The 22390-nt window shown below is 34.9% G+C and overlaps 1 protein-coding gene across 6 annotated transcripts in view; it reads left to right on the forward strand.

The window, feature by feature from the left end:
- The window catches only part of trio (trio Rho guanine nucleotide exchange factor), a 502261-nt gene that overhangs the window by 178789 nt on the left and 301082 nt on the right, over positions 1–22390 (forward strand). For all 6 annotated transcript variants that reach the window (XM_088260963.1, XM_088260964.1, XM_088260966.1 and 3 more), the window contains exons 10-11: positions 76–264; positions 1441–1563. In XM_088260963.1, the coding sequence (XP_088117089.1) occupies positions 76–264; positions 1441–1563 (312 nt within the window). The remainder of the gene's footprint in view (positions 1–75; positions 265–1440; positions 1564–22390) is intronic.

Consider the following 22390-nt stretch of genomic DNA (forward strand, 5'->3'; position numbering starts at 1 on the left):
TCATAAGAGTCAGAAGCTACTAATAAATGTTAGGACGCAATCTGAAAATATTGATAAATGATCTTTTTTTGCTAGACGGACGGCGGATCCGGGAGCAGTCGCAGCGACCCCGCAGCTGACTACTCCTCGGGAGCGAGTCACGTCCTGGCTGTCATCCACCAGATCCTCGGCCAGCACCGAGCGCTGGAGGCGCGATGGCACGCCACACGGTTGCAGCTGCACCAGAGACTGGCCCTGCTGCTTTACAAAGAGGATTGCAAGCAGGTAATTCTTCCCTCAGTTACCAATATTTGTTTGGTTACGAGCGTGCTTTGTTGCCGACTATGCCACTGTCAAACTGAAGATACTCAGTTTAAATAACTAACTAACCATCACACCACTTCCTCGCAGGGGTAGGCAGAGAAAATAGAACTCCTTACCTGACCGCGTTCAAGTATTTGACATACTTGATCATGCCAAGTTTTCCTCGGTCTTCCTCTGCTCATATTTCCAACTATGTTCGCCTTATAATTTTTTTTTACTGTTATTTCCTCATTCATTCCACATGTCCAAACCATCAAATACACTTCTCTTAATTTTATCGATGACGCTTATCTCAGCCTTCCATATTTTCTTTATTTCACCATTTGAACATTTCTCATATATGGTTTTGCTGCACAACTTGCTTCACTTCCATACATCACCAGGGGTTGGTACCATAACTTCATTGTCCACTCCCATTTTAGCTTATTTAGCTTTTTTCCGTATTTCATGTAAATAATGCTTTATTTCTTTATGTTATTAAGGGCATTCTGTATAAATTTGTAAAATTGGTAATGTCAGAGAGTAAAAGGTGTTTAAAAAAAAAACCCTCCTCTTAAAAATCTTTGACAATGAAAATATAAAGTTTGAATTGCAAAACATGCATTATAATTTAGTAAATAAATAAAAACAAACAATTGATACATGCTTGCTAGTGACACTCAGCGCATGAATCTTTAAATTAAGTACATATATCGCTCACTCCTTTCAACAACTTCATGTATCAGTAAACTTGATTTTTCAGGAGATCGTTTTTAAAGTTTAAGAATATAGTAAAATGTATTAAAAATAAATATCAAGCCACTTAGTGAATTTTTACTGTGCAACAGATCTTTTTACGTAAAACCTGGTTTAAAACAAAAAAAGGTTTTTTCTCCATTTAAAAATAATTAAAAAAAATTATTGAACAATACCTTTTCTTCAAAATGCAAAAACAACAATTTTTACCCTGTAGCGGGTAAAGGTATTATGTTAAAAATATGCGCTGACATATAGTATATTTCTGGGCATTCAGAAAACATGCACACTGAAAATTGTCAATTTTTGATATAAGACGTTATAAAAAGGAGTGAGCGATATGGCAAAATAAAAACAATCTCTCATACAACCATCATTTAATTTCAATCATGTCCTTGTCAGGTTCTGGACTGGCTGGCAAACCACGGAGAAGTGTTTATAAGGAAGAATACTGGTATCGGGAGGAACCTTCAAAAGGCCCGGGTCTACCAAAAATCCCATGAACATTTTGAAAATGTTGCCCAGGTGAGTCCCATTTTTATTTTATTTTATTTTATTCTTTCCCTGTCTTGCCATGAACAGTGAGCAGCTACAGAAAATGAAATACCCACAAGGAAAAAACGTGTTTACAACAATTCTCAAACTTATTATTTTTTTATACATTAGATATTGTGTGATCCAAATCAATACTACTAGCCTGTATAAATTACACATGAAGGTACTTGTAAATATATATTAGCTGCAAAATTCCTTCTTCTTCTCACCCTTATCGGCATCCAATGGTGTGTGGGGCACTGCTTTGTACAGAAGCAATGTCATCTTGATCATAAAATACATGAAGGAAAGGTGAACAGCCTGCACTTCGTATTAGTTTTATTTTGACTATCAAGTACTTTATTTTGACTCTGGGATCGATCCCGGGACCTCCAGTATGGCAGTTACTGAAGCCTTACCCTTACACTACCAAAGCGGACTTGCTTTACTTATAAAACGTTACTAATAATACTTTACTACAATAAAATGGAATTTACAGTGACATCTGTATATTTTTTTGTCAACTTAATTATGAATAGTTTAGTGAAAAAATTGACAGAGGGCTTATATTCCAAAAATCAGGAATTGTAATGTATACCACAAATCAATGCATCAATTAGCTTTTTTTTATGTTAGCATTTTCTGTAATTTTGACGATTTTCTTTCTGCGATATTTTAAAAGCATTTGACCAGAAGTTTTCATGGCTATTCAGAAATGCTATGAAATTATAACTTTATTACGAAAAGTCAAAACCAAAAAGATAAAAGGATTGTCTTCACTCTAAAAAATAACTGGCGCTCTACATATATGTGTCAAAAACTGATAACGTACGCAGTCACATTATATTTAACAAATTTTATAAATATTCATACTTACCAGCAAAATTTCAGAAATTGTCTCTGGTGTAAGATTTAATTCACTTTATTTTAATATGAGACACTTGTGCGTGGTCCTGACGGCTGAATACAATAAACTTTGTTTTGCTGATGTTTATGTTGAGTCCCAACTTTACTCCTACATCATTGATTCCATTGATCAGTACTTGTACGACTTTGATATTATCAGTCAGAATAACGGTAATCGAAATGTGGCTACATCGTAGAATGCTACGCATTCCATGGAACGATATGGTTAGCAATGCAAATGTGTTCCAAAGAGAGAGAGCAGGGAGATAGTTGCTGACTGATATCAAGGTCCAGAAAGTGTCCTATCTGGGACATGTGCTAAGAGGAGACAAGTACGAGCTATTACGCACAATCATAAAAGGCAAAATAGAGGGTCGATGAGGTGTGGACAGAAGACAGATCGCCTGGCTCTGGAATATACGAGATTGCACGGAGATCAGGAGCATCGAGATGCTTTTGAGCGTCGAGGAGCTACCCAAGACAAGGACAATTACTTTCAAGTAATAGTCGATGTCAGGGGGACCTGACATGACACCCACAGAAGAAGTATTACATAGTACACCAGACGCGGTCCGTCCATGCATGCTGTGGATGCTCTGCATCCCTTGCATTTTAGAGTAAAATGTTTTGGACTTCTATCCGTAAACAGCAATACTGAAATTTAAATATTTTGTTATTTCTACAGCGACCTTATTGTGAATTTTTTTTACAAAAACGGCGCTGTACAAAATCATACAAATATTATTATTACATATAAAACATTGTGCATGTATCGTCCCGTCTCAGCGTAAGAGCAACAAACGATACGATACAAAGATCGCGGGCGAGTCTAAATACACATACATTCTGAAATGAATGTCAAATACTGTGAAATGTGTAAAACGCATGTAAACAAGCAATACTTTGGTCTGGAAGTGATCTGTAAACCGCATGCACAATGCCAGGGTCTACGTTCTTTCCGCACATGCGCACTTAGACCCGCAAGCCAATATCCATATCAATTGTGTACGATATTAATGACAGCATCCAATATACAAAAAATGTCTTTAATACTAATATGTATATAATGAAGAGAACCACATATTCTATTGGATTGTTCTTAGTGCGCGCGTTGCTTTGACAGTTTGCTTTTGAACTTAAATACTGAAGTCAAATTGTTATTGAATATTATTAACCTGCGATTTACTTTATAATTTGAATAAATAAAAGTGAATGGATGATATTTTGTATCTGTAATTATTGATTATGGAGCTTAATGGATTTATAGGGATGGCGTCTTGATGTGCATATTTGATATCTAGTAAATACGAGTAAAAAAATTTGATGTCCAGCATCCCTTCTACAAAAAGTCACCGACCGCCACTGTAGTACACCCAATAAATTTGATTATCACACCCAATAAATACATTAAGTTAATTTATATCATATATTACTTTTAACGCCATGTCTAATGTCAGACAAGAAGTCTGCAAAGTCTTGAGATTTTCACATTACCTATTATTGTCCATACTATTATGCAAATATCGGCACTCTTTATTTTGGCATGCGAGAGGACGTGAATTGTTACTTTTGAAATCAGACACTTTTGTGGCGTTCAATTAACATCTGATGAATACAAAACAATGAGGCAGGCAAATTCTGTCTCATTTCCTTATTTGTCAGTTAGTCTCAATGACTTATTGTCTGAAAGATTGTCGCAACACTGTCAGAATTTAAATGATTCCTTCAGATTAATTATTGCCGCCATATTCATTGTTACTGAATTTTCACTTTGCGTGTCATTATTTTTAACTAATTTGGCTTTATTATTATAGTAATTAAAATAATAATAATCTTGGATGATTTATATAGTGCCATTTTCTTAAAATACTTCCTGAAGGGCGCTTAAACAGATATGGATTGTGATATGAAAATGATAAATAAATAAAAATATTAAAGAAAAACGTCGACAATCTGAAGGGAGAAGTGGCGCCATCATATTATTGCGTCTTCTTGGGCTGGAGCATGGCTAAGATATTGAGCAAGACGCCTCCCTGTGCAATGGTAATGCCAGAGAGCAGCTTGTTGAGCTCCCGTCATTGTGGAGAGTCAACTGCAGATGGCGGGGGATAATGCTGGTCTATCGTCATACATTAAGTTTTCCCAATCTTTAACACGAGTATCGCGTGTGTTTAACGTTTTCACTTAGTAAAATGATACATTTCTTCTTCTTTTTTAAATGGCTTTTCACCCTTCTAGAGTGTTTTAGCCAGTGTCGAGTTATTTTTTATTTACACTTGAATATAAAATGTTTGTATTCCTGTTACTGGGGTTAATTTTATAAGTAGTGTTAGTTTGTTAATTGAGTTTTTTTACATTTATCATACATCCTTACTAATTTATACAATTAATTTCGAGTTATTTACAAATTATGTTATATACAAATTTACAACATTTTGAGTGTGTCCAAATACTTGTTCACAAAATCTGGATTATCTCCAATTACAGGAGTTATTTTCATATTATTTTTGTCAGCCCCGTAAATGCCCAGACTTCCATATTCTTCTTCATCTTTGATGAGATGTCAAAAAATAATATGAAAACAACTCCTGTAATTGGAGATAATCCAGATTTTGTGAACAAGTATTTGGACACACTCAAAAAGTTGTAAATAAATTATCTGGTCAAATTATAAGCTTAAAAAAATAATAAAAATGAAGATGGTATTTTCTGGCGTTTCTGATGCGTGTGATTATAATCCAGGATTCGGACCTAACATACTAATATAAGAGTTTCTGCTTAATAAAAAAGCTTCTTTACATCTCACCAATAGATGTCACTAGTGAAGTTCTAGTGATTCAAGAACAAGGTTTCTAAATTGGTTCATATATAAAAGAACTTCCAAGAATTTGAGTAGTGTGGTTGTCAATAATGGGTAGAATTGGTGAATGTTACACGTGTGTAAAGTGGCCACTTAAACCAGCCGATGACGGTCGTCAGCCCCGTAAATGCCCAGACTTCCATATTCTTCTTCATCTTTGATGAGATGTCAAAAAATAATATACAAATTTGTTAGGGGAGGTTAATGAGGTTAAGGTGTTAGTAGGAAATAGAATGTTAATGCTGGAGAGGTCTGAAAGTAAGCTCAGGTAGCAGTCATTTAACGGGCACGCAAAGAACATGTGATCTAGAAAATGATACATTTTGAAATCATATTGGTCTGGAATCGAAAAGTTAAATACACATAAATTATTTGCGCCAATAACAAAATCAGCTGTCAAACTGACGTTCCAGAACGAACGAAACCATAGAGAAAGTGCAAAAAATATAGAGTTATTTCAAATTTCTAATTGTCATTGAGCTTATCGATTCTACAGGTAGCGTTCATATTTATTTCATGCGCATTTGAAGCAGAACAACGATAATTTACAATAATCATTATGATTTTAACTGAATGAGTATTATGAAATAACTGGTCGAATTGTAGGCTTTAAAAAAAATTATGTCGTGTTTTCAGGCGTCTCCTAGTATGTGCAATAATTCGGGAATAATATTGCATACCTACATTTAAATAAGGTTCTCTACCAAATATCTTACTCGATACAACTTTAGATGCTGCCGTCGACAACTCACATATATGTGTATATAGTGATCACTCAAACCATCGTATGACAGACTGGTCGTAAGCCCTATTAAGAAGTCAATATTAAAAAAAAACACTCCTAAGTAGAAAAACCCAGATTTGTGAAGAAGGATTTGGACACACTCAAAATATTGTGGATAAGCATAGGATACGGGGGTAATAAACTATTATCTAAGTAACCATAACGCCGGTTCGCCGCAGGGTAGGCAGAGAGAATAGAACACCACACCGATCTGTCTTTGCAAGCAATCTTCGCCTCTTCCACAATCATGCATCTCCTGATACACATCCACCGATACTTCTAACCTAAGCACATTCAAGTACTTAAAATCCTTGATCATGCCAAGTTTTCCTCGGTCTTTCTCTACTTCTATTACCAACTATAATAGCCTCATAAATTTGTTTTACTATTTTTAATTAATGTTTTACTTAGTAAATACCACTATTTCTTAAAATCTACTGTGACACGTGTTTCGATGCATTCCGCATCATTTTCAAACACCGTATACGTATACGGTGTTTGAAAATGATGCGGAATGCATCGAAACACGTGTCACAGTAGATTTTAAGAAATAGTGGTATTTACTAAGTAAAACATTAATTAAAAATGGATAGATTTTACCGCAAAGTGACTGCCGAATCAATTAATGAAATTGTTTTACTCATCCGATTCACTGCCCAATTTCAACACACCCTTCTTAATTTAATCGATAATGCTTATCTCAGCCTTGCATTCTTCCTTTATATCACCATTCGAACATCTGTCATACATGGTTTTGCCGCACTAAGAAATCGCATTTCGACTGCGTTCAGTCTTTCATACTTATTTTGCCAACTCCACGCCTCACCTCTATACATAGGGGTTGGAACCGGATCGGTTTATACTTTTTTTTATATGGACTTTTCGTTACAAGGTCAAATATGAACCTGATTTATGAATACGGGTTTTGAAATATTAATTTAATTAATTAATATTTCATATCTATTCATTCAGTGTGAAATTAAGAAAAAACTTCAAATGGTTTATGTTTCCAAATTTTTTTGCACATTTATTACAAACATTAATCATTTTAATGAACAGATAATTTCTGGATAATTGTGCACTCGTTTTTCGAATGATAGTTTTCTTTATATCTGTTATGTATACTTATTATTATTTCAACATCTCCATTGTTAGATGTTACGGTATTTCTAAACTAGATAAGTCCGCCTCAGTGCCGTGGTTAGCGCGTTTGGTCACAGTGCAGGTCCTTAATTCGATTCCCAGGGAGGCATTTGAAAAAAATATTTTGAAGGTTATACTTGAAGTAAATGTGGCGATAAAATGATCTTTAATTGGACGAGAATTAAGAGTGACATTTCAAGAACGCGCTACATTTATTACGAAGAAATAAAAAACCGTAGAGATTCTAGTCTGGTGATTTTTTCTTCATGTTTTCTTCAAAGCCTCATCCGCACCCGATGGTGCATAGGGCACTGCATAATATAAACGCAGTGTTATCTTGATCGCGTGAAGGAAAAGTGATCAGCCCTCCGCTCTAGGTTCCAGTCCAGGGTAGTTTTGAATAAGTATCAGAGTGAAAAATCACTTATATTTATTTGCCCTCCCCCCCTGGGAATCGAACCCTGGACCTCCAGAACGGTAGCCGAGTGTTCTAATCATTACACTACGAAAGCGGACTAAACTGTCTACAAAGAGATATTAAAAAAAAATCAATATATTTAGTCTTCTTTGTCATTCCTCATTATCTTTTCTTAAAATCAATTTGTATAGTAAAACATTGAAAGACATTTTGACACTTGACAATCCTTGCCAGATGAAACAGCTATCACAAAGAAAAATTACAAGATGTGTGTCTAAATTTTTTTTTTTACAAATCTGGATTATCTGCAATTAGGAGCTTTTTTGACATCTCAACATAGATGAAGAAGAATATGGAAGTCTGCATTTACGGGGATAACGACCGTCATTAGTGTTTAAGTGATCAATTTACACACGTATAACATTCACAAATTAAACCCATGATTGACAACTACACTACTCAAATTCTTGGAACTTCTAATTATATTGTTCAATTTTGAAACCAACTCTTTGAATTAACTAGAATTTCACTGGTGACATCTAAGATGAGATATGAGAAGCTTTTTACAAAGCAATTTTTTTTTCATTTGTATGACAGTCGCAAGCCCCGCAAATGCCCAGACTTCCATATTCTTCTTCATCGATGCTGAGATTTCAAGAAAATATTAATTTAAAAAAATATTTGTGACATCTTAATGTTATACTTTAATTGATAAAACCGTTTGGTTTTCACGTGAAATCCATTTCACACGGCCTCTTTAATACGTGTGGTGTGATTAAAAACTACATAACACATTAACACGAACATAACACATAACGATATTTCGAAATGCACGCTAAATGAATTGCATGTATTACTGCATTTTAATCATTCTCTTAATTAATGCGATTAATTAAATATATATTCTCTAGTTGTTGTTGTTGCAATAATTTCTTATTCGTCCGTTTGCATTTTTTGTAATACAGTAAAATCTTCATAAAACGGACCTCTATTTAACGATCTTCGGATATAACGGACGAAAAACCGGTCAAATGTTTAAAAATTAAAATCGTCTTGTTTATGCTATACATGCTTAAATTGTTTATTATATACATGCTTAAATTCGTGTGTCGCCCCTATGAAAATAATTTTTAGCGGCATTGATATTCACTGGTACCTGAAGCGGAGGGCTTTCCTTTCACCTTTCCTTCATGTGTAAAACGATCATGATAACACCGCGTTTATAAGACACAGTGCCCTATGCACCATTAGGGTGCGAATAAGGGTTTTATTATTATTATTGATATTCACAAATTATGTCTCAAAATTTCAAAGTTCGATTTCTGACGAAATTTTTTTTTTCAAAGCAGGGTTACCGAAAGTAAGCGCGTCGATATCAAACAGCAACGTCACTTCACGAGTGTCCGAAGACAATAAATAGAATTTTGTATTATTTATTTATCTAAACAGTGCTTATATTTTCAATACTTTTTGTACATTTTTTTTACCTTTTTTATATAACGGACTTACGCTTTAACGGACACCCCTTCCCCTCAATTAGTCCCTTATATCGAGGTTTTACTGTATTTTGATAAATTAACTACAATTTTTTTTTAAGTGTTGCAACCTCATCCTTATTTACGTAAATGTAAACTGATTTGATTGCGAATCGCCCTATGCACCGTTGGGTGCGAATAAGAGTTTTAAAAAGACAAAGAGGTGCACGCGGTACAGCATTAATAATGTTACGTCTGAAAAGGACATTTTAAACGATGTGGCATAAACCACAGCTAGATCGTAACATTCGAAAATGTAACAAGGAGACTCGCGCGTTAACAGTCAAACTTTATAGGTTCTAGAAACACTTGATTTAATGTATTGCTCTCTTTGCATTTGTCGTCAATTTTATTATTTCAGGATTAGAAAATGGTTAAGTGGAATTTAAGTAAAGAAAATCTCTTCAATTTATTTTAAATATTTATTTTATTCATCAATAATTTAATTCATACTCTAAGAAAGACATCATGGGTTCCATCTGAAGTAAAATACAAGTAATTTAGACTGCAATTTTGTTCAATAACGAGAAAATGCTGCGTCGAATGTAGTGCCTGGTCTGGTTGTGGACTGACTTTTGTCAACTTCAATTTTTCATCTAAAAATCTTATCAATTGTTGAGCTTCTTCCGAGTTAAACTCGATGTTGAAATCACCACCCATAATCAATGGCATTTTCCCCATTCTTTTTCCGATAATGCTGCTCCTTCAATAGTGTAGACAAATAAGACTTCATGAATGAGTTCAATGATATCATTAATTCTCGCATCGTTTGATTTGTATTATAGATGGCCACGATTATAATTATCTGACCATTTTTCAATCCCGTACTCAGTAAGCCCAGAGATGCATATTTATATTAATGTGAATGTATGACCTATTTTTCGTTAATTTTTTGCACCTGTTTTTATAAATACATATATTATTCGTTAGTAGTAAATGAGTAAATAAATATATTTGAAAATACTTCTAATAACGTGAAAATTATTAAAATTATTAGTTAAAAAAATCTTTAAAAAGTAATGAATCCATTTCGATAACACTCAATTTGTTTTTAAAATATTCATGACATCTGTTGAGATTTACAGTAATCATTTAAATACGATATACTTATCCGAGTTCAAAACCAGAATACTATAAGCAAACTCATTATTCGTTTACGCTAGGCCAATTTGCCCTACCGCACCTAAATAATTAAACTTCTAAAACATTATACGACTTGTGTGAATAATTTAGCTGAAGTCCCATACAATCACATCGCAATTAAATGGCGATCGCGAAAATATACGTTCATATTGAATACCGAGGTTATCTGAATGCTGCCCTTATTTGTATCACGGATTGAAAGCCTCCCTTATTCGAACAGTACCTATATATGCACATGGTACGTTTAAGGATCGTGGTACAGAGGTAGTTTAACTGTTTTCCTCATTACGGCGCCGATCGCCGAGCGTCGCGTACACCCCGACGCGCATCGGCAAGTCCTTGTGTAATAAATAGCAAGTGTGCCGACACGGGCAACAGTTTGCCGGCGCGAAAGCTGAATTTAAAAAAAAATGCTTATTTTAATTTGAGACATTTCTGATATCTTCATTGGACATTAACAGTATTTCTTTCTTTCTAAAATACCTTGTGTTTTTCCGCATTTACCATAAACTATGATCGTTTATTCGAGCTGTTTAGTTTGGTAACTATACACAATGTGTGTTTTTGTACTAAAATACTTTGGATGAAGGTTAAAATTGAAAATATTGGTAAGTTATTTTAATGATTTTTTCAGTCTTGTTAAAATATTAATTTGTGCTCTTGTATGAAAATAAACAGAGTAAAATGTTTTAGAATAGTACAACAAATTTGTCCGCCTCCGTAGTGTAATGGTCAGCATGCTCGGCTATCTTTCTGGAGGTCCCGGGTTCGTTCCCAAGGTGGGTAAAATAAATATTGGTGATTTTTTTCACTGTCATATTTATTCAATATTACCCTGGACTGGTACCTGAAGCGGAGGGCTGTTTCCTCATCACCTGTTGTTCATCACCTTTCCTTCATGTGTAAACGATCAAGATAACACTGCGTTTACATGACGCAGTGCCCTATGCACCATTGGGGTGCGAATAAGGATTTTAAAACAACATATCTATTTGATTACACTGTTAGTTTTTGTAATCACCTGTCAATGAAAACATTGTAGTTTTCGAAACTAGTCGTGTTTAATGAAATAATACTCAATAAGTGGTATAATACAGGTATTTGATTTTTATAATAGTCAACAATGAAATTCCGACACGAATTTTTGTAAACATAAATTTAATGTTACATCTATTTCGCGCATTGATTTGTTCAATTCTCCATATGTAGAAACCATTTTTATTGCAAAATCCCTCTGTGTGTATATCGATATTTCGGGTAGATATAATTAATCTAGGTACTTGAAATATATTAGAAATGGAATTACTTTTTAAATCCGGTACACAATAAACAGAGATTCTGTTAGAAAATAAACAAAAAGTTGTTTCTAAGTAAATAAAATAACGAATAATAAAATATTTTATATCGAACTTGCGATCACTTTGTAGACCTCCATACTGTGTTTTTCATTAACATAATTCAAAACTTGTTCCGCGATTCTGCCGAATTTATTTATTTATTATTGTGACATCTGTTTCGCGCCGCGAAAGAAGTGTTTGTCAGCCTTCACAGAATAGTGGTTAACGCATTTTGTCTCGAGTTCTCGGAGTCGTTTCCAAGGAGGGTCAAAATAAATATAAGTGATTTTCACTCGCATTTATTTAATATGACCGTGGACTGGACACCTTTGACTGATCGTCCAGTCGACGATCAAGCTAACACTGCGTCGATACGATGCAGTGCCCTATGTACCATTAGATTCGGATAAAGTTTAGAGGAGAAAAGTAATAACCCATGAATAGAATAGACCAATGAACCAGTTAAAACCGCCTCGCCGCGCTATTTGTAACAAACCATAAAACTGTAAAATACGTCAAGTGTAAAGCACAAGAGGTGAGATTTCACGAAAAATACCTAACCATCACGCCGCTTCCCCGCAGGGGTAGGCATAGACAACAGAACGCCACACTAATCTGTCTTTGCAAACAATCTTCCTCTTCCGTCTCATGTATCTCTTCTATCTTCACACACACCCGCCGATTATTCCGGCTCTTGACCTGATCAAGCCCTAGTATTTGAAGCACTTGATCTGGCCATGTTTTCCATCGTCTACCTCTGCCACTATTTCCAATTACATTCGCTTCATCATTTTTTTTTCTGTTAATTCTTCACTCATTCGGTTTACATGCGCAAACAATCTCAATACACATTTCCATATATATTTTTCGATTATTTATATTAAATTTCAGTTCAGTTTAGTGACGTAAATCGGCGTTTTTATAGTAAAAAAAATAGCTTCAGCATGCCAAATATTTTAAAAATATTATCAATTTCTTAATTGGTAATATTTAGTATCGTGACATTGATCGGACTGTAGTAAACGACGCGGAAACCGGACTGAGCGAAGTATTTCTCTATACAACGCTTCATAGTTAACACATAATCTTTGTAAGATATGTAAGTGTTGTGAATATAAATTTATTAGTGGGTACGACACTTCTAACGAAGGTTCGGCGTGAAATGAATCTCAAGTGGTCGCCATTGGACGTCTGTCACACAGTCACAATGTTGTGTGATAGCGAGAAAGGATAAAACGCTATCATAAAACTAAAGTGGCACTCTCACTAAAGTATGACGTCATTTCTGCGTTTTATAAATATACAAATATTCATCACAAATGTCTTATTGTGTTTGTCGTATTCAAAGTCCTTCGGCGTTACCAATGAGATACCGTGGAATACCATTAGTTTGGCAAATTTTAATTTTAAAATAATGGCATTAATTCGGCAGTCACATTGTGGTATCCATCGATTGTTATTTCCAATTTTACTGAAATTATAAATAATAACATTTTTTCCCACTTGAGTATTATATTGTAACGACTAGTTTTGGAAGCTACAGATGCTTTTATCTACGGGTTTGAATTCAACAGTTAAAAAATAAGTGTTTTATTTATAATTTAATCATGTATTGCCACAAAGTGAATGCCGAAACAATATATATCATAAATTTTACTATTATTTAAATCACATTTTCATATGGTGTACGGAATACATATCAACAGAGCGTGCGGAAGTTTTTGGCATCGGAAGGGCGTTTGTCCACTACACAGAATTGGCTTTTGCTTTTGTCCATCTTTCTTCGGATCGGAGCTCTTGTGCGTGAACACGTTGCGCGTAAATTCAATCACGCTAAACTGTCGTAGTCGGTTTCATTTTTCGAAACCGGATCGCCGGACGGCAAAATTCCGGTTAGTGGACAAGCGCCCTAAGGGAAGGGTTAAACCCGCCCACTCACCTAACTATGAGTATTTAAATGTTTTAGAATTAGTACATGTTAAACCCTGATGACAAGGTTCTTGTCAAAACCGGTTGGAGAAATATGTACCAATAAAAAAGTGGTTAAAAACAAAGTTGTTTATTTTATAGAGTTTATAAAATGTGCCACAAAGTATCTGCGAAAAACATTTAAGAATAAAAAACATAAATTTTACTTTCTAAATACCACTATTTATGTTATTCACCGAGTAAAATTTAAAGTAAAGATAATGATTAAAAGTGTCTTAACTTGGGACGGAGTATATATATAATTTTTATACGAAAGATGATAGAAGTCTGAACATTCCATGGCTTACGCCCTGGCATTTCGTGTGAGCTGTTAAAAGTTTCGAAAATTAAATTATTCACGCTTCAATTTGAATTGAATATTTGGTCATATGAATATTTTATTCCAAGTCAATCTTTTTAATCCGCAAATATATTCGTTTGTTTGTTTGAATTCATCACTACGGTATGTAAATGAAGGCCCTTTTAAAAGGTCCAACTTGCGAGGGCAATAGCAAATCGTTCGTGTTACTGTTTCTGCGTACTGTGAATTGGGGGGTCCACGGGTTGAAGTGATTAATCGAAGCGGCATTCACTTTGAAAATTCCATATTGCCGCTCGGATAGAGAATTCAGACAGATTTGGGTGTTCTGAATGAACTTCGCCCTGACAAAGCTGAACGGGATAAATGAAAATGGCGAGAAACGTAGTATACCGTATGTAACTACAGTATGCATACCGTAAATCCGCATACTCGCTATGGAATACCGTGCATTGTAAAGGCCCTTGTATCGCCTGGTTAAACGGTTGATGGATGGAATGACTGAACCCTTTCTGTGAATGCTTTGACCTGGCTCCGTGTCTGTTGCTGTGCTGGTCGGGAATGTGGAGGCGTTCGCGTACCGGCCCCCGTAGGACATGAACTTGAATCTAGCTTGATGTGACCAGCTAAGAGTCCTTATCACTGCCGAAATTGTGGCACTTCTAGAAATTCAATTGTTTCTTCCCAAATTGTTTGTACGTTAAGATTGTCAGTGACTGAGACGCTGAAAGCTATTAAATGTAAATTCGTAATTAAAATATGGTCACAACTTTTATCATTTCCATTCCTTCATGAACGTCATGTGTAGTCAAACACATCCATTCCTCTCTCATATCTGGAGCGCTGAACTGATTTCTTGTCTTCATATAATATACGATCAAGTTAGATACGGTGCCCTATGCACCATTTAGTGCGGACATTAATCAAAAGTTAGTTTTATGCATCGTGTACTTAATTCACTTTATGTATGTCATTCAATTAAAAGTTGCGTATTTTAGCCAAATGGAGATGTCTGAATAGCATAGTAGAGTAACTGTGGGTAATTTGCGTAGCCAGATAATGGTTTTTCAAATCTGTCGAGTAAAAGCACTTAAATTGATTGTCATACTCATGGGAATCAAGCGCGGACCTCCTGGTCGGTAGTCTAACGTTCTTGGCATAACAGCACGATGGCAGATGCTTTGAATAAGGCTACTGATCTGTATCAATAAACATGTTAGTTTTACATGTTTTAAAATCTCAAATAAAATGGAGAACAATATGAATGTCTTGGTATTTACAAGGCTTATGACCTGTCATAGGCTGGTTAAGTGATCACTTTACACACGTGCTTCTTTTGCCAACTCTATCCTTCGTTTCCAAACATAAGGATTGGAACCAGGACTCCGTTGTGTACTTAAGCTGATAGGTTTTTATTAATTTCTGATTAAAAATGATTTCACTGCATCATTCAATATGTTCCTAGCACTAGCTCTCCTTTCATTATCACTTTTCCATCCCTAGAAAACATACTTATTCAATACACAAAATTATCTACCTGGTTCAAAATTTACCCATTAAATACTATTGGGTTGATGCAAAAGTTTTGACCGTTTTTTACATATATTTTTTTTAAATTGTTTTTCTTGTGTATTATTTATTTAATAAATTATATAATTTCCATCAGTTCTTATAACCTTCTCCTATCTTTCTATCAACTTATTAATACCAGTAGTATAAAATTCCGTGGATTTTAATGCTAAAAATGAAGTAAGGGATGTTTTTACCTGCTCTATTGAATATTTTTTTTCATCATTTAAATTTTTTTGCAGTGATCGGAATAAATAAAAATCAGAAAGAACAAGATCTGGAGAATACAGTGGATGCTTGATAACATCCCAATTTAACTCATTTAGCTTGTGTTGGGTCATCATAGCCACATGTGGTCGCGCGTTGTCGTGATGAAACACTGCCCCTTTTCTGTTTACCAATTCTGGTCTATCCTTTTGAAGGACCATGTTCAATTTGGATAATTGCTTACAACATCGTTCTGCTGTACTTGTCTTATCGTGTTCCAAGAATTCAAAATACACAATACCCTTATTATTCCACCAAACATAAAGTATAACTTTTTTTTTATGGATTTCGGCCTTCGAAGTTGTTAATAGGGCTTGTCCAGGTATAGTCCAATGTCTTTTTCTTGTCACGTTGTTGTACACGACCCATTTCTCATCTCCCGTCACCAAACAATGCAAAAAAGGTTCATGTTTTTGTCTCGCACTCAAAGCAACGCGCGTTGAAACATGATCCAATAAATTGGCAGCCGACAATTGATGGGGTATCCAAACGTCGTACCGCGAAACCATTTCCATGCGCTTCAAATGTCTTAATGCGATTGTTTGGTTGACTCCCATCATTTACACAATCTCCCTGATGGTTAGCGTGGATTGGTGTCAATTATGACTTTTAATTCGTCGTCATCAGACTTCAATGGCCGCCCGGTACGTGGTTTATCAATGAGTGAAAAATCTCCAGATCGGAATTTTGCAAACCATCTTCGTACCTGTCGAACTTTGATGAAATCTGCTCCATACACTTCACAAATGTTTTTGGTTGCCACACTCGCGGTATTGTCTTAACGGAATTCATAAAGTAAACAATGACGTAAATGCACTTTATCGAACGACATTTTGAAAAAATACAAGGGGTTATAACTGTACTCTGGCCAGGCCAAAACTGAATAGAAAGTAGAGGGAAAGCATCCTTTATACAATGGAATCATAAAAAAAGAAGATACCATTCATAATTTATGAAAAAAAAAAATTTTACCTGGGATCATAAAAAACGGTCATTACTTTTGCATCAACCCAATATTTTTCTTATATCTATTATACATTCATCTCTTACAAAAACCATGACTTTGGATAATATGTCAAAATTCACCAGCAAATCACATTCCTTACACACACTATACGCCTTTGCCACAAAGTACCAAAATATAACTAACTAACCATCACGCCGCTTCTCCGCAGGGGTAGGCAGAGAGAATAAAATGCCACACCACTCTGTCTTTGCAAACATTCTTCTCCTCTCTCACGTTCATGCATCTCCTCAAACATACCCGCCGATTGTTATGACTCCTAACCTGACCGCTTTCAAGTATTTGGCATACCTGATTGTGCCACGTTTTTCTTGGTCTTCCTCTGCTCCTTTTCCCAATTACATTCGCCTCATAAATATGTTTTACCGTTCTTTCCTCAGTCATTCGTTCTACATGTCCAAACCATCTCAACACACCTTTCTTAATTGTATCGATAATGCTTATCTCAGCTTTGCATTCCTTCCTTATATCACTATTCGAACATCTTCCCCAATTCATTCACAGTGAGGCGCCCTTGAGGTATTTTTTTTTACGAAAATGGCGCTATATAAGTTATCCAAATTTATTATTATTATTATTATTATTATCTATCAAATATCATCTATCCTAAAATATTGATTAAAAAAAAACAGTTTAATGCAGCTCTTCATTAAATTTTGTAGGAATAGCAAGGTTTTATTGCATTGTTGTACTCAGACACGCTTCTCGATTAAAGTTCACCATTAAGATTGTGCCCTCTAATAAAAAAGTCATATCTCACTTATAGTTCTGAAAAACCTCGAGTACCCCTTACCACCTGGCCAATCTCCTCCAGCCCTCCACTGCACTCCAGTAGGCGACATAGATCGGCAACATTTAACAGACATATATATATAAATATATATATATATATATATATATATATATATATATATATATATATATATATATATATATATATATATATATATATATATATATATATATATATATATATATATATATATATATATATAATATAAACAGGGTCTTATTTATTGTAAACCTATCAGCGGAAGCTAAACTGGCAGCGCACAACGGAGTCCTGGTTCCAACTCTAATGTATGGAAGTGAAACATGGAGTTGGCAAAAGAAGGGTGAAAGTTGACTGAATGCAGTCGAAATGCGATCTCTCAGAAGAATGTGCGACAAAACGATGTATGGTAGATGTTCGAATGATGAAATAACGAAGGAATGTAAGGCTGAGATAAGTAGTAGGCAGAGAGAATCGAACGCCACACCACTCTGTCCTTGCAAACATTCTTCACCTTTTCTACATTCATGCATCTCTTCGTACATACCCGACGATTATTACGACTCTTGACCCGGCCGCTTTCAAGTATTTGACATACCTGATTGTGCCAGGTTTTCCTCGGTCTTCCTCTGCTTCTTTTTCCAACTACATTCGCCTCATAAATTCGTTTAACCATTCTTTCCTCACTCATTCATTCCACATGTCCAAACCATCTCAACACACCTTTCTTAATTTTATTGATAATGCTTAAAATTAAACAATATTTCACTATTCGAACATCTATCATGCATGTTTTTTTTACTGCATTAAATCTACTTTCGTTCTTCTTATGCAAACTCCATGCTTCCCTTCACCAGATCATGTATCATCATGTATCATGTACAAATATATGTATATTTGTGTATATCGAAGATGAAGGTAGCGTTGTAACGAAATAATACAATATGATACAATTATAAGCTTTAATAATAAAAATGAAAATTATATTTTCTAGCGTTTCTCGTGTATGTGAATATAATCCAGGATTCGGACCTCACATACTGATATAAGAGTTTCTGCTCAATAAAAAGCTTATTTTTATCTCACCAAAATGCCCAGACTTCCATATTCTTCTTCACATTGATGAGATGTCAAAAAATACTATGAATGCAATATGATTCCACCCTGTTCGCTGTTATTCGTATTAGGTAGGGACAGCTTTGGATTCTCCGGTTGCGCACACCTGGCACGTTTCTCCCTCGTGTTTTTAGAAGGGGTGCCAACGCATTTCCCTCTTCTGTTATTGTATATGTATTTCATATTTTTCCGGTCCGGCTGCACGGCAACAAGCAATCCCGACTACCCTCAACTTCTCCGGGTGTTTTATATTCCGAAATATGTGCATTCGTTCGCATTCCTCGCACGCGAGCCGGCCGCTTCTCTCGTGGAATCCGGCATTAGGGACTCGAGCAATTTGTACAAAAATCACTCCGAATATATAGGTCATTCCTCCACGTTACAAAAACGCCGAGGTTTTCTATTGAAACCTATTTAATTAAGACGATTAAAATCTTAATAATGACGGGCCCCCTCTTTGATTAATAATTCACTGTCGGAGGGGAATTATTTATTTACGTGCCTAGAGTGTTGAACATCATTTACGTGCGTGTTTTCTTAGAGTCTTACGCGATGTAACAATATTACTTAATTATTACAATATTATATGAATACAATTTTCATTATTAATGAAGTGAATCTTCAGGTGGCGATTCGATTATCGATAATTGGACAATAATTAAAGTTGAAATTTCAGGGACCCTTCACGTTTACGAGGCACATTTCGTTACACGAGCGAGAAGAAAGATAGCTAGAGAAACGAAGAGAGAAGGAGAAAGTTAGCCATACATTCCGACACCGCGGGAGTACAGATACGATACTTGATACAAAGCGATGGTATAAGATGTTATATGTGAACACTGAGATACCAGGCCGGGTCAAGAGTCGTAATAATCGTCGGGTATATATGAGGAGACGCTTGAATGTAGAAGAGGCGAAGAATGTTTGCAAATAAAGCTATCCCACCGCATGCCCACATCTGATACAGAAGCAAATAGGCTTCCTGACAGATCTGCTCTTGCTAAGCAAATTTTTTTAACGAAATTTATTGAAAATGTGAAACAATATAAAATTGTATCCCGATTTTATTGTGAATTTACATTTAAAAGCTTTCAATATACCTGTCACTAAATAAATACAAGTTTGTAAATCCGTCACCAAATTTTCTAGAAGTACCCCGGTGCAGGCAGTGAAAGGTATTAAATCCAGATTTTTTGACAAGTATTTGGACACACTCAAAATGTTGTAAAGGGATTAGTATTTAGTTCAATTCGCAGCTAGATCCCACAACCCCGACCATCACAGCAGACAGACACGGAACAGTGCAAATACACTTACAGAGAATAAATAAATAAAATAATGTTTGCAAAGACAGAGTGGTGTGGCATTCGATTCTCTCTGCCTACCCCTGCGGGGAAGCGGCGTGATGGTTAGTTAGTTAGTTGGACACCTCGCGCTGTGTAAGAAATATCTATCATTGATTTTTTATTGCGTTACGGTCATATATCTGATATTTTAGTTATCATAAACCATTAATATCAGTTTTACTAATTGAAGCACTATTTAATGACAGTGTATCCCTGCGGGAAAGCGGGGCGATGGTTAGGTAGTTTGTTTGGTCTATCAGGAAGCCTAGATGCTTGTGTATCAGATCGGGAGTGTGGTTGTGAAAGCTTTCACCAGGGACAATGATATAATGGATTACGCAATTTGTTGACCAGTCATTTCGAAGCTCCTACGCTGGTTCAAAAATACATTAGTAAATTACGATACCTTTCGAGGCGATTGCATAAATGCAAATACGTTTGCATTCACTTCAGCTCGTGTACATACTTTTTTTATCTCCAACTGAGATTTCATCCCCTTTCCGATTACTCAACGCTTGTAGCTTGTACCGATATATATTGCAAATTCCCCGTAAAAAATTAGATGATATTTTTTCACTAACCGATTGGCTGTCATTTCCAGACCACATTACGAGACCCTTAGATTTAATAAGAATAAAAATGTTGAGACTTGTATCTTATATATAAATTAAGGTATTTGTAGCAAGTAAACTGGGCGTATTTTTATTTTGCCTTTGTTAGAAATTACGTCAATTGCGATGGAAAATAAATCTTTCAAACTCACATTAAAATTAAGATCATATTATAGTAAGATCGAACAAAAGACGTTATAATTGTAAGTTCCTGATATTTATTCAAATAATGACACGTGTAATTGTAGAAAAAATGAATAGCAAAAAAATAATCTCGAATATTGTTAACAAAAAAAAAAGCATTAAGTACTACGAAAAGTTTAAAAAATGAAAGATTTAAAACCCTTCTAGACATTGATCAAGATTTAATAAAGAGGGAGCAATTTTATGAGAATTCAAAATTGGTAATTTTGTATTGACAGGGCATGCGACTTGTCTTCGGCTGGCTTAACTAATCGCTTTTGTTTGCGTATGATGATAATAAATAAATATACAATACATAATTCACGTGCCCATTGATTTGATGTGCGATTTGATTATTTTTAAGTAAAACGCAAAATTGAAGCACGAATTTTGATATACGCAAAAATCGAATTGTAGCATATGGAAATTGTAAATTTGTAAAGTGCCATTCAGATGATTTTTCACGAAGAAGGCGATATTTAAATTGGCCATTATTATTATAACTAACTGACTAACTAACATCTCGCTGCTTCCCCGGAGGGGTAAACAGAGAGAATAAAACGCCAAACCACTCTGTCTTTACTAACATTCTTCGCCTTTTCCACGTTCATGAATCTCCTCACACATACTTGCCGGTTATTTCGACTCATAACCTGACCGTTTCAAGTATTTGGCAAACCTGATCGTACCATTTTCCTCGGTCTTCATCTGCTCCCTTTTCCAAATACATTCGTCTCATAAATTTGTTTTACCGTTCTTCCCTCACTCATTATTATTATTATTAACACTTAAAATAATATACCTGTTGCAGTATATATACATATATATATATATATATATATATATATATATATATATATATATATATATATATATATATATATATATATATATATATATATATATATATATATATATATATATATATATATATATATATATATATATATATATTATATATATATATGTTTATATTCATGAAATGACTTAACCAGTCGTAAGATGTCGCGAGGGCGATGAATACGATTAAGGCAACAGTAATGTAAAGTAACGTGTCTTTGACAGTTATGTCGTTTTATCAATATATGTTATTTTCTCTTCATTTACTACGAAAACAACCCCCTGGGGTTTCCCAACTCGAGCGAGAGATACACAGTGTATTTAATAGAGTTAACAACATGCCTACTTATTGAAATGCTCGTGGTTTCGTTCTACCTTCCTTCCCAGATGCATTATATAAAAACCCCGTCTAGACCTTTAGGGTTTATCATCTCCCTCTTCCGGACCTCTTCGTGTCAATGTGAATAATAGATCTCTGTTTACTGAATTTATCTGACAGGTAGGATACAACAACAGACTTGCGGAAGCGAAATCCGGAACGTAATTTCATACATCCATACGGAGACCTGAAATTCTGCACTAAATATTAATTCGGCATAAAATTATTTATTGTAAATGGAATTTTCCTTTTTTTCAGGTTTCATACTTGACAATATTTTGTGACAACAAACGTTGTG

This window comes from Brachycentrus maculatus, unplaced genomic scaffold (genome assembly GCF_059751285.1).
Source record: "Brachycentrus maculatus isolate JH-2025_06_01 unplaced genomic scaffold, ASM5975128v1 h1tg000144l, whole genome shotgun sequence".
Lineage (NCBI taxonomy): Eukaryota > Metazoa > Arthropoda > Insecta > Trichoptera > Brachycentridae > Brachycentrus > Brachycentrus maculatus.